At 44.1% G+C, this 13,449-nt stretch overlaps 2 protein-coding genes across 2 annotated transcripts; one reads left to right on the forward strand and one right to left on the reverse strand.

Annotated features, from left to right (window-relative positions):
• Positions 1–2,785: 2,785 nt before the first annotated feature.
• On the reverse strand, positions 2,786–8,114 carry LOC103371878 (U8 snoRNA-decapping enzyme-like). The gene is made up of 5 exons (XM_008301347.1): positions 8,060–8,114; positions 7,765–7,896; positions 7,585–7,625; positions 3,351–3,603; positions 2,786–3,271 (listed from the first exon to the last, which is right to left on the reverse strand). Exons 2-5 carry the CDS (start codon positions 7,894–7,896, stop codon positions 3,041–3,043), a joined length of 657 nt encoding a protein of 218 aa, XP_008299569.1. The 5' UTR covers positions 8,060–8,114; the 3' UTR covers positions 2,786–3,040.
• Positions 8,115–9,760: 1,646 nt separating this feature from the next.
• Positions 9,761–13,052, forward strand: LOC103371881 (glutathione synthetase-like). Its single transcript, XM_008301350.1, has 6 exons — positions 9,761–10,004; positions 10,614–10,755; positions 11,324–11,469; positions 11,627–11,702; positions 12,489–12,628; positions 12,932–13,052. Exons 2-6 carry the CDS (start codon positions 10,624–10,626, stop codon positions 13,050–13,052), a joined length of 615 nt encoding a protein of 204 aa, XP_008299572.1. The 5' UTR covers positions 9,761–10,004; positions 10,614–10,623.
• The last annotated feature ends 397 nt before the right edge of the window (positions 13,053–13,449 follow it).

Raw genomic sequence — 13,449 nt, forward strand, 5'->3', positions numbered from 1 at the left:
CCCTCCCTCACTCTCATTTCTCAGGGACACACACACTCAAAAACAGCCCTCCCTCTCTCCCTCCCTCCCTCCTCACGCCTCCCTTTCTTTCCTTCTCCTGCCAAATATGCCAAATAGCCTCCCCTCTCTCTCTCTCTCTCTCTCTCTGCTCAGAGATGCCTCTCTCCTCCCCCTGTTCCCTCCCTCTCTGCCTCTCACCACGCTAAAGCCACAACCCTAAGCCACGCCTCCTCCCCCACCAGCTCTCTCCTCTCCTCTGGGCGGCTATAAATACCGCTGCTGCTATGAATATACCGTCTTTCTCCCCTCAGCATCCCTCGCTCCATCCATCCATCCATCCCTGCCCTCCCCTCCCGCTAAATGTTTTTCTGATGACCTTGTATTATTCGCCCCTTACATCACATGACAAGCTTTTCTCTTCGTAGCTGCTCGTTGCAGGATGCAGCGCTTTAAAAAAAAAAAGAAAGGAGGCATGCACACACACACACACACACACACACACACACACACAAAAAGACCCACAGAATCGTATAAAACACGACCACAAACAACAGTTGTTTCTACACGTCTCCTGGGTTTCCTGTCTGTTGCGCCGGATGTGGTTTTTTTCTCTCATGTGATCGACGGCAGATCTCAGTGAACTACTTCACAAATGGCACCATTAACACCTGCTCAGAGACGCATGTAGTCTTATAAAAGTCTCAGTGAAATCTATCACGATGCAAAGCTGAGCGCAACGTTTCTCTCACTCGTCCACCTTTTATGTGCATCTGATGTGAAGTTGATTTACGGCGGCTGTGGGGAGACCTGCTGCAGCCTGCACTGTACACTGGAACATGCAAGGCGTTGAGAATCCTGAATCGTCTGCAATAGCGGATGGATCGTGCACTTTTCAGTACAGTACCAACATTAGGCAGCATCCAGCCTCTGCTCTCGCTCACTGCCAGCGATATTGTCTCGGAATGAGGTTACTAACATCTGGTGCAGGCGCCTTATGTGCGCCGAGGGTACACTTAAACAGAATCAAATCTACGCCTGCAGGCTATATAGCATGTCACGGACGTAATTAATCCTTGGATGGCACCGCCACCGCTGCTGCCTCGCTCTAACTTTACAAATTAAATCGCAAAAAAAAAAAAGAAAAAACAGCACAAAGACAGACAAAGAATTCTACCTGACTGGAAGGAAAAACAAACCCAGTATCTTTGTGGTGCCCCTTTGATCTCGGTCGGTATAGAAAACCACAGGGTGCCTATGCAGCACCATAGAAAGCAGCCTGGATGCAGCTCAGTCCTGTGCAACATCACCTAAATGTCAAACACCCCTCAACAGGTGAGCAATTCCTCTTATAAACAACCAAAAATAAATACTCTAGACTGGAAATACACAGGTTAGAAAACCTGCTGGTTACTGACACTAAACAAAGAACACATTTCCATATCTGCATGTCCACATCATGGCTCCACCTGTCAGAGGTTCTGGAACATACATGAAGGCTGGTGATCGACAAAAAACAAATCTGTGAAAATACGAGGTGTGTCAGAAAAGTTCCAGGACTGTTGTCACAAAAGATCTACTTCAAACCACAAACTAGGAGTTCAGATGATCAACCAGCTCGTCTACAAAGAGATCCGTTTGCTTCGTTAAAGAGATGAGAGTTGTGGCAAGACAAGTGGTGGCTGCTTCACCATGACAACGCCCCGAGCATCCCACAGGTCCTGGCTGAGAAGAACGTCTCCGTGCTGGAGCAACCTCCCTACTCACCCCACCTGGCTCCGTGGGGTTGTTTCCTCTTCCCCAAGCTCAAGGGGGTCATCAAGGAGACCTGTTTAGAAGACGTAGACGACATCAAGATGGCTGTGACGACGGAGCTGTGGAGGATCCTTCCAGGAGTGCATGGCGGTGTGAAGGCAGAGAAGGCTGAGGAGGTGGGTTAGACTCCAGTTACTTCAAAGGGTAAAACGTGTAGTTTGTAGCTCGGATTTGAAATCTATCATCTGTCTCACCAGTCCTGGAACTTTTCTGACGCCTCGTGCAGGTGCAGCAGTAATCAGGAGATATAGAAGGAGCCACAGTACCACTAATCAGGGCTTCAGAAAGTGCGCTATTTGTATATTCCAGCTCTGAAAAACAAACCTGTAAGAGCATCAGACTTATTGGTTATCAATGAAAATCTGAGGTTTTGTGACAGCTCAGATCGTGTCCATGCAGGAAAAACTACAAGGTTATGAAATAATGAAAAGAAGCCTGATGAATATTTGGAGCACATAGTTTGGTCACATTAAACCATCATAAATGAGTTCTCCTCAGATGGATGTTTGGTGTGAACCTGACCAGGACCTCCACAGTGGATGCATGGTCCTGACAGTGAAGCACGGAGGTGGCAGCATCATGATATGTGGCTGCATGAGGGCAGAAAGTCATGATTTTAATGGGTGATTATGACAAAATACTGGCTGACAAGATGAGTCCCAGTCTGCAGAAACTTGGCAGAAGAGGAAAATTCCAGCATGACAAAGATCCACAGCGGAGGAGCTTCTAAAGAGGGGAGACGCCGATCGGAGGTTGACTCTAACGAAACACCTCTTCATGATCTTTATTTGCCGTACAGTAACTCCCACCTGTTGGTTTTTCATTGTTTTTCATGTGAAATATCCTCTTGGATGAATTAAAATGTCATCTGCGTCGTAACAATAACAAACAAAAGGTTTTGTGAAGGAGTGTTGCTCACAGAACAATTGCACTTCTCGTTCAGTTTCAGCTCAAATCAACAACACGCTGATGATTCAAAGGGCCGAGAAGCTGTTGGACAGCAACTTTATTTCCATTAACAGAGATGATAATGTTTCCCCTCCCCACCGAGTGTTTGATGCACAGGTTGCAATTATGAGTCACCGGCTCAGAATCAGCATGACAGAGTGTGTGTGTGTGTGTGTGTGTGTGTGTGTGTGTGTGCAGGATTAAGTGTGTGAAGGTTTGAGTTGCTCTGAGGGTCAAATCATGCAAGTGTTTGACAGGATGTTTCCGACGCAGGTGAGTTTCAAAAGCGTTTCCTTTGCGCCTCGGCTCTCAGGTGCTCTGCAGCGTTTGCATGCGTCTCCAGAGACTTGTCGAGCGCTCGCTGCAGCTCCGCCGGGGAAACCAGGCCGAGGCGCGACAGAGAGTCGACGAGCTGCGAGCGGGCGTTGCCGATGAACGAGTGCGACAGGAAGGACGCCAGGCCTCCGCCGCCTTTCATGGCGTAGAGCGGCACCCGGACCATCCCCAGAACCTGAGAAGACAAACGAGGAGGAGCGGAGCATGAGATCTGGCAAATGGCTGCAATCAGTCACTCTGGACGGACGCGTTACCTCCTGCCCGTGATCCGTCGCAGTGGATGCAGCCGCTCTCTCCACCTCCCTAATCTGCTCCTCCTCCATCTTCTTCACGTAGAAGTGGGTGATGAGGCGGCGGGAGGAGGAGGCGGAGGAGGAGGACGAGGTAGCAGGAGCGTAGCAGGACTCCACGTGATCCTCGACATTTATAGGTAAAGCTACACCCACCTCCTCCGACAGCTCCCTGCTGAGCCCGGCCTCCAGCGTCTCCTCCGACGGGTTTACGAGCCTGAAGGAGGAGGTCAGAGGTCAGCGTCAGTTACGAAGGCGGATAAATAACGTCGGCCGTACGGCTCTCCTGGTAGCGCTGATGGCGCATGAGAGTAAATCAAACCGATTGAAACGCTCATTGAATTTTAAAACTAGTTTGCTGAGGCGGCACTGAAGGAAGTCACAGGTCACCGCATATAAAACATGGACGCAGCCTGCAGGGCAACACCGACAAACCTGCGTTCTGTCCGACCGCCAGCAGGGGGCGACTCCACTGGTTGCAGAAAGAAGCCTGATCTATGAAAAAATGAGTCTGTTTCACACTTAATTAGTTATCTCAGTAAATGTTTATGGACTCGCTAAGTGGGGTCGCTGCTTTTAAAACATTTTTAATACATTACGATGTTGATTTTGGAACTTTTGGTGCCATTTAGAGCAAAGTAGACGACAAAGCGAGTATGTTTTAGCTTGTGATTGACAGGTTTCTGCTGTATCATGATGCACTGAGTTTAGGGCTGAAACAATCGCTTATTAAAATAGTTATCAAATAATTTAGTCATCGATTAGTTGCTTAATAACATGTTTTTTATTGGAAGCGGGACTTTTTTTCCACTTTTAAACCAATCTGTTCCAGCAGCTACCAGAGTGTGGCAGTAATGAGCCACCAGGACAGCAGGAGAAGCAGCCGACAGCCAATAACTAGCAGGACGGCTGGAAAGTTCGAAGAAAAATGAGAAACGAGATAAATCAGGAGAGAAACGTTCACGAACAAAGTCATCCAACGTGTGGGAGCACTTCACACCAAAAAAGACAAGTGACCTGCAAACTTTGCAAAAACAGTTTGAGTGTTTTACCTCATTTTTTTTGTGTTTGATGCTTTGAACTGAAAAATCTTTACACTGATGAGGTAGATATAAAGCTCATTGTGTTCCTTCTGATTTGAGCTGTTTTACAGAAACTAGTGAAAAAAAAAAAAACTGCACAATTCTCCTGTTTTCATGAAAATATGTTCCTAATAACTCACCTGAGTAAATAAAGGCTAAACAAAAGTGTTTGTTTAAAAAAAGAAAAGAATAATCATAAAATTAGTCGACAGATGAATCGATTATCTACATAATCGTCAGTTGCAGCCCTAATTGAGTTCTCTGTTGCTTGTTGTGTCCAGTTTCAAAAAGCCAGAACTGATGAGCAAAGATTCAAACAAAGGCTTCACGGTGGTACTCAGATAAATCAGTGGATGAAGTCACGGCTGCTCCGTCCATCTTTTCCATTCAGGCTCTAAAGGTTCAGCACGATAAAACCGATGCAGACTCATGGATGTTGGATCTCTGTCCGTCTGTTCTTTGTTTTCTCAAGTACCAAACATTTGATCTACTTCAAACTTGGCAGGTGCGCCGCTTCAGAGTCTGAAGCCATTTTTTGGGATCTTCGCGGGGTCCTCAGCGGGTCTTTGGCTGCCAGTGGGCAGAGTCTGTCATCCCTGTTGCTAGGCAACATCACGGGATTCAGGATTTGTTTTAATTCCACTTCTGACCATTTGCTTTCATTATGCAACTTACAGAACATGTTTGAAGCAGTTTCACTGCGGCCACAGAGCGCCGCCGTGGCAGCAGTGTTTTACCGGAACCGGATGATTTAGGCACAAAGGAGACGACTTTGGCATCAGCAGAACGCCGACAGCCAGCAGCGGCTCTGGGGAGGTGTGGTTAACCCGCCAAATGTCACTGGAACACAGAGAAAAGGCCACTCGGAGCTACGTAATGAACTGAAATGGCTGCTTTCACTTCTGTTGTGTCTCAGCAAGCAGCTCGAGATGCTGTGTGGACGGAGTGTTTTAAGGCCTGTGATTCCAGAAGCAAACATCTGGACGTACAACTGAGGACACAGCAGTCCTGCAGCCAACACCAGTGTGTGGAACGAACTGCTTTTAGTGCATCTGTTTTTGTGCTTCAGTTTTGTTTCTGAATAACACTTTTTAATATTGCAAATCAGCTGTTAAGTGTAATTTAGCCACTTTTGCACGGTGCTCCAATCCCACACTACTAGCGGTGATGCTGTGCTACACGGCGTTAGCTCAACCTTCCAATCAGTCAGCTCACTATTTTCAGACATGTGGTGCATATATGGAAAAAATAAAAAAAGTTAAAAGATGGCAGAGTAACGACACTAAGAGCTAGCAGCTTTTACAGGCTGCACTCAGGCAATTTGAGCTAAATGCTCATGTCAGTATGCTAACATGCTAATAGTCACAATGCTAACAGGTTGATATTTAGCATTTATGTTTATCGCGATCATAATCTTGGTTTACCATGACAGCATGCTAATATTGTGCTCATTAAAACAAGCCAGTATGTCATGAGTTTGGCCAGCATGTGGCGGTAAACTAGAATATTAAGGAAATTAAACTGAATTCTGACCTGATGACAGCATTACATTAAAGATCATCAAAGTCGTCCCAACACGGACGTCCAAACTGTTAATCAGTCCGACACTTGTTTAGATATCTCACTGATAAATGATGGGATCCGTGTGTTTGTCTGTTTTTGGCATATCTTGATAACTGTACGTCTGAACTACGTCACACTTTGTGGGTGTATTACTGGACATCAGAGGAGGTGCAGCGTCAAGTCCGTTCTGAAGTTGTTCTTAGAGCACTGGCCATTTTGGGATCTTTTTGGGCTTTTGCTATGTTAGCCGCAGTCTAAGCCAAAACCAAAACTTTACGGTTTAAAAAGTCACCAAGGTCAGTGGCATTCATCCTCCAAAACACTGAATGTCTGTTCTACGTGGAACATGAACGGCTGAGTCAAATCTCACAGCAATTTAATCAACAGTTTGGGGAAATTTTGCTCAAAGTTTGTGGAGAAAAGCTAAAATCACCAAAGGCACTGTGATTCATCCTCTGGGTGGCACGAACATACAAATTGTACAAAATCGACTGCTGTTCAAACAGTAGTTTATGAAATGTTTTGGTCTCTACCACTGGTGGAACCACTGTCACGATGAAAAGCTTATTAATGCTTTCCACAATGGTCTACGAAGGTGTGCACGATGTGAGTCTGCAAGGGCTCATGTGGACAACACTGCAAAGGAGACAGTGTTCAAGGAGCTTTTCACTCATCCACACCTTCATAATTCATCGTTAAAGGAGTTGTAACTGATGTAGCTGCCGCTGCAGCACTTTGGAGGTGCTTTGATCTGTTCGTCCTTTCCATCAACGGTGCCCAAACACAGCAGGAAGTCCTGGTTTCTCCAGAAAGGCTGCGCTGCGTCCACCCACTGTGCTCAGCGAACCTCAGGAATAATCACACTGACACAGTCTGGAAGTAGCTGCTACCAAAGTGCAAAGTCACAGCATCTTTCAGAGACATTGTTGTTCTGTGTTCTGTATGAGGCATCAGTCTGCAGCTAATCGACCTGAACCTGCTGCAGAATGAATAAAACTGTGTGCATCCACTTTCAAATCGGTCGCACACGTCGACACAAAGAGCTTGAATCGGTTTCATTGCTTGAGCCATCTGCAGTGAAAAACACCCATGTTGATGTGCTCTGTAGGTTCTGACCGCTGTTCCCATTTCTTAATGCAATTTTCCTTTGTTTTGCATATGTCATTGTGATTTTTCAGACTCGCCTTCTTGCCTCGTTACATAATTTCACTGTGTTGGCAAACGATGCACCAGAAATCCTGGCAGCGACTTCTGCAAATCACAGATACAAAGGCACAAGTGATTCACATTTAGTCGAATACTAATTAAGCAGTGTGTGTGTCTGACAAAAAAGGGATTTAAAGACGAGATAAGGCGCCGTGCAGAGGAACCTGTCATGCACATTTTCTTATCTTTGAATGTGCACCCTTGCAGTTTGATGTTGTGTGAATGTTTGTTCCGTGCAGTAAGGCTTTGTAGCGTTTGACGGGGCTCGTCTGTGAAGAAAAAGGAAGCAAACCGAAGGTAAGTGTACCTGTGCACATGAAACAGAAGCAGCACCAGGAAAGACTCACCCGCCAGGGAAACCCAGCAGACCGTCAAAGCGCATCTGCATCTGTGGGAAGTGACACATTCTGTTATACACAAACACAAACACACACACAGAAATATGTGTTTTTACTCCAACAAGCAGAAATGGGAAGGTGCAATCATTTCAGTTCAGCGCACACGCGTTTAAAAGCATGCACGCTCACCAGAATGATGTGTCTGATGGGAATTCTCCCAAACAGCTGAGTACTCGTGTCACAGTAGAGCATCACATGGCATGCATGCCTGCAGCCTGAGCATGCCAACGCCTCCGCCCTCGACAGCTGTCCACTCGCCATCTACAAGTGTGCACACAAACACGGTGCAAAATTACACAGCCCAGTGCTTCCTGATCACTCTGGACTGCTGCCTCCTCACCGTGCGCTGCCAGTGTGACAGCATCCAAACACTCTTTCTGTTTATTTGTTCTCCCTCTCACACGCTGAGTCAACAGAAACCTACTGATTCGCCTGAAGGCCTGTGAGCTTGTTTGCAGAGGAACCCACAGGGAGGCTGAGCAGAACCAGGAAGCTGAGAGGAAGAGCTCTGTGGCTTGTTTGGAAAATGTTCTAGCTCCCTCTGCTGGTGTGGAGGAGGCTGACAGCAGGAGGAAAGTCCTGCCCTGGACTGAACTTCTCATCAGTAGTTGATAAATCACACATTTCCTCCTGCACAACATTTGTTTGCTTGTTATTTAATACATCTGTAAACGCACAAAAACACTTATTTTATTGATGCTTAAAAAAAAAGAGCAGGAGACATTTCTTCAACCATTTAAAAACAAATCTATGTTTTAAACAAAAAGATTTAATAAAATGATTTTTTTTTCATTTAGAACCATCATCAGCTCAGCATGTGTCTGCTCAAATGAAAAAATTGCTGAAATTCACTTAACTCTTCATGTTTTACGCTGATTATCAAACATTAACATACTAAGATGTGTGGGGAACATGTTAAACCGACACTAACCGTAAAGTTAAAGTTAGTCTTATTTAAGGTTCAAAAACAAATCTGACTGTCATTGTACCAAACTGTCACATTCATCATTACTTCAGTCAAACCGTATGTAACCATAACTCCTCATAACTCATCTGTGAACTGCTGAACCTGTTGGATTTGTGTGTTTGACTATTTTTCTCTGTGGCTCTCTGCAGATATTTCTGGTTTGACCTGCAGCTACCGGTTCCACCAAACCGTCTGGTATTTATGTTCTTAGTCAGGTTACTTAGTTTTTATACAATATGGCAGAATCCTGGTCATAATAATTGAACTTTAGAGATAAATTTGCAGTGCTAATGTTATTTCTCTACTGGAAAACACTTTGGCTCAGTCATGTTGCTTTAAATGTGCTGCATGACAAAATTGTGACGAGACTTTGCTTAACTCTAACATTTAAACATGTCAGGTAATTTAGAAAATCTGTAAATATTGCATTGCCATAACTCTTTAGTTAATTTGTAGGTGTACATAATGTTGTAGGTTCTACTATTAATTTGTATTATTTGTTATATTTTAGAGTCTAAACCATAATATTTACCTTCGTCAAGTAATTTGTGTGAGTGTGTATATTATCGTGCAGGCTCCCAACGTTTAAGTTAGCCACGTTAATGTGTGTTATATATAATATAGTAGGGTTTTAACCTTAATATTTAATATAAAGTTAGGTAAATTTGCATTTTATATAATATGGTAGGAGTCTAGCTGTATTATTTCAACCTAAATCTGCATTGCCAATCTTTTTTCTCGCTGTCATATAAGATACTGAACATATAAGTGACTTTTATTTATCCTTCAACCACTTTTTTTTTAATTATGCTTGTTTGTTTTGCTCATTTTTGCTCATTAAAATGAAAGAAAACGTGCCGTTAAGGTCAGTGACAGCCGCATTTTTAATCCGCTGTGTTCAAACAACATTACTACTAATAAGAAATCAAATAAAAACGCTCTGGTTTGACTCCCGCATGTTCCTGTTTGCTCCATAAATCGCTGTTTCACTCTGCAGTCAGCACTTTCTCACCACGCACCGGACTTTAAGCCCTGCGGTGACGTATAGAGCGCTGATTGGCTGACACAAGCAGATGGGTCAGTCCAGAGCGGTCGAGTGGTTCAGTCCAGCCGGAACCGACCAATCAGCGGCGTCGGGCAGGTTGGAGACGCAGATCCGGCTCTTCATTCACCTGCGCGGGCTGCGTGCGCTTCAGAGGCGGATTTAGAGTCTTTTAACGGCTAAAAGTTCACCTCGGGCGGGAATGTGAGTCATATTTAGTTCAAAATACAACCTGCATGAGCGTGAAACGTGGCGAGCAGGACGTGAAACACCCGCCGAGGACGTCTGCTAGCTTGAATATCGGTAGCTAACTCGCTATTACCAGCAGCTAGCGGTTGTTGAAGTGCCCAGTTCGCACAGGTGAGTAGAGTTCACCCACAGGTGTGGTTTGAGGTTTATACACGGAGCCGTAACAGAAATATTCCACAAGAAGGAGAAGCGTGTTGTCGTTTAATGTGACTATTGACTTGCAGATGTCTGTTATTTTGGTTTTTGCAGAATTTTGCAGCAAAGTCTGAGTTTGTTGTTGCCTGAAAGTTCCTGTTGTTCTGTGTGTTTACTTATATGCAATGTTTGTGTCGCATTTTAGTCAACTTTAGTGACAACAACAATGATGATTATTGCTATTGCAAATTAATAACAGCTAAAAGTATTTTAAAAAGTAGTAGGAATAGGAGTAGCATTAACTTGGTTGCAGTGTTGTTCCTGTGATTTTTATTTGAAGTATGTTGAGAACAAGTACGCAGGTCAGTTCTGTAATCAGAAATCCAAAAGTTCAAAATACAGAATCCCTAATTACTTTGATAACTAGAAATCAACAACAAGTACGTTTATTTCCCCAGTGTTCTGCAGGGTGTAAGGTTTGTTTACGTCTTTTTTTTTTTCACAGCGTGTTGTCCTCCTCACCTGTGTTTTATTTGACTCCTTCTGAGGTTTTGCCACTAACTTTGACTGTTTTCCGTATCTCAGGCGAGTCAGAATGGCCCAGGGGATACCTGAAGAGGTGATGATGAACGCTGCTCTGATTAAAGAGCTGGCAGATGTGGCCAAAGATATGGCTCTTCTGCAGGGCGTCCTAATGAGGACCCAGGAGACGCCCAACTCGTCAGAGGTACGACTGGGAAGCAAACGTGTTCTTAGTTCATCCCAGGGATGTCATATGTAGCTCAGCATGAAAGGTTTCTGAGCAGTTCTTGTGATCAAACTTACTCTGGCATCAAAAAATGAGTCTGGATGTGACCGCTGTAAGCAAAGTGCTGCATCACAAGGAGCTTATGTAGTTTAGAAAACTGGGATAATTTTGTATGTAATTTAAGTTTAGATTAACAGTGAAGTTTTCATCAGTTTGTGCATCTTTGACAGGATACTAAATCTGTTAAGTTGTGAGCTGCAGCCCCCGACAGAGGACGTGACCAGCGAGCCGCTGAGCCGCCGCTGGTGAAACAGGCGTGTTCGGTGTGAAGTCATGTTAGGAATTTGTTCTGCTTTAGGGCACAGGATTTTAAACAGATCTTCATTAAGCCTGTCTTTGCAATTCCAGGGATTTTTTTATCCCAAAAGCATTATGTTCATTCCTCGCATGCAGCGTCCAGCGTTTGCGTGTTTTAGGTGAATGTTTTGTGTTTTTTTTTTTCTGATGTCAGCATTCTTTGTCTTGCATTTCACAACTTGTTTTTCAGTTGGTGAGCCACGCTCCGTTCACGCTGTTCCCCTCGCCGGTGCCCAAAGCCGTGTTCGTCCAGGCTCTGGCTGTGCAAACTCACTACAACACACTGATGGACAAGATCAGTCGGGACACAGAGTTTCTGCAGGAGGCTTTAGAGAGGTGCGACACAACACGAACTTCTACGTGATCCTCAGCTGTTTGGGAACAGTAGTTTCAACAAAGAATGAGAGGAGAAAACTGTCACTACAGATTACGTTTTGATCTGAGGTCTGTCTTAAATAACGTTTTGAACAAGCTGTTGTGTGTCTGTCTGTAGCACCATTGCCGTGGATGATTTCACTGCCAAGTTGTTCAGGATCCACCAGCAGATCCTGAAAGAAGGAAGGTCTCAGGTGTGTTACAGTTCACACTTAGCTTGATATTGTGCTGTATTTTATAGTTCAGAGGGTTTGTTGTGGAGCTAAGCACAAAAAGTAGCTTGTTTGCCCTTAAATGATTCACAATTACGAAGAAAACTCAAAGTAACGACCTAAAAATCACATCGTTTACAGTTTACAGAGACTGGTTGACTGGTTATTGGATCCAGTGTTTAGCATCCTTGTAGTGATCAGTGTCGTTGTTATTTTAAACCGATTCCTGATGCAGTATATTCATTTTAAAGTCCTCTACTCTGATGTAGCCACTGTTCTCTAACAGTCGTCACTATTTAGGAGTAGTGAACACTGAAAGCTCTCTCAGAATTACCCGTTTGTTTAGATCGGGGTCGGCAACCTTAAACATTCAAAGAACCATTTGGACACGATTCCTAAAAGAAAAGAAAACACCAGGAGTCACAAAACCCTTCTGACATCTAAAATGAAGATAACACTGCACATGTTTTTTATCTTTATGCTATGTGTAAAATACTACAGTGTGTTGCATTTATAAAATCAATGAACTGCTACAGAGAAGCAGAAATTCTGTTTCTGCAACAAAAACATTTTAAACTCCAAAAAAAAGACTCTGGGTTGAAGGTTACTTACAAATAAAAATGTCTATTTGAATCCTCCTCGTACATATGAAATAAAAGGAAATAACGTCTGGTTTCCTGCTGACCAGACTCCTGATGAATGTGTCTTCATCGTTACCTCTCAGTGACCTAATTAGTCTGAACTGGGACTTCTTTGCCTCGTTTCCAGTCCATTGTTTTGGGTTTGAATCGTTCTGACTTCATGCTGGACCAGAGAGACGGTCAGACGGCGTCTTTAAAGCAGATCGAGATCAACACCATCGCCGCCAGTTTCGGAGGCCTTTCGTCACGAACTCCGGATTTACACAGGTGAGCGAAGAACATCAACATCTGTAAAGATAATGATCATTTTAGTTAATTATCCCCATAAAAAATGAATGTTTTTATGCCAAATTTAGGTCGTCTACTTGACGGCGGTTCTATTTCTGCAGCTACTTTTCCTGTATTTAACAAGAATCACTTTGATCCTGTCATCCACAATGTCAAGCTCTCAGCAAATAACACGTTCCTGGTTAATTAAGATGAAGGAATAAGCGACAGAGAGGAAGCAATAACGGACGATTTCGCTGTGATTGGGTTTTTGCTGAAAGCGCTTTCCGTCTGGCTTGATAGACTCGTCCTCAAAGTCGCCGGCAGGCTGGAGGAGAGCCAGCGAATCCTTGACAACAATCCCGCAGCTGGTCTGGCCGGAGGAATCGCCAAAGCCTGGGAGCTCTATGGATCAGAGCGGTAGGACAGAAACGAATGGTGTCCATCAAATACATGTCAGATGAGCTGCAGTTAATGGTTCAAACAGTTGGCCGACCAAATGGATCATTCCTGAGTTCACCCATCTTCATTTAGGCTGATTAGTTTTTATTAAAGTGTTGAGTATTGATGTTTAAACTCTGGTTTCACAGGTAATGTTAAAATTCTTAAAGGAAGTAGGCTCATGTTGATTTTTTGCGTCGTTTTCTTTGCTCCAATCTGTGGATCAACATTTGAAGTGACAAAGCAGCCAGGCAGTATTTTACTTTAGTGTCTTGTTTCTTAGTGTCTTTTTTGTTTTCTACTGTGCATGTTTGCACTGGGATCTGACAGAAACTGCATTTTAATCCCGTCTATGTCCTGTACATTTGGCAGAATTGACA

The sequence above is a fragment of the Stegastes partitus genome, unplaced genomic scaffold (assembly GCF_000690725.1).
Source record: "Stegastes partitus isolate 25-593 unplaced genomic scaffold, Stegastes_partitus-1.0.2 Scaffold1662, whole genome shotgun sequence".
In the NCBI taxonomy this organism is placed as follows: domain Eukaryota; kingdom Metazoa; phylum Chordata; class Actinopteri; family Pomacentridae; genus Stegastes; species Stegastes partitus.

What these genes read in the sequence shown, in the direction of transcription:
- LOC103371878 (XM_008301347.1), bottom strand. Translation starts at nt 7,896, where the DNA reads ATGGCGAGTGGACAGCTGTCGAGGGCGGAGGCGTTGGCATGCTCAGGC. An exon ending in CCATCAGACACATCATTCTG is followed by an intron (nt 7,626 to 7,764) that starts GTGAGCGTGCAT and finishes CACTTCCCACAG; the next exon opens with ATGCAGATGCGCTTTGACGG. An exon ending in CGACGGATCACGGGCAGGAG is followed by an intron (nt 3,272 to 3,350) that starts GTAACGCGTCCG and finishes TTGTCTTCTCAG; the next exon opens with GTTCTGGGGATGGTCCGGGT.
- LOC103371881 (XM_008301350.1), top strand. Translation starts at nt 10,624, where the DNA reads ATGGCCCAGGGGATACCTGAAGAGGTGATGATGAACGCTGCTCTGATT. An exon ending in AGACGCCCAACTCGTCAGAG is followed by an intron (nt 10,756 to 11,323) that starts GTACGACTGGGA and finishes CTTGTTTTTCAG; the next exon opens with TTGGTGAGCCACGCTCCGTT. An exon ending in CGAACTCCGGATTTACACAG is followed by an intron (nt 12,629 to 12,931) that starts GTGAGCGAAGAA and finishes CTGGCTTGATAG; the next exon opens with ACTCGTCCTCAAAGTCGCCG.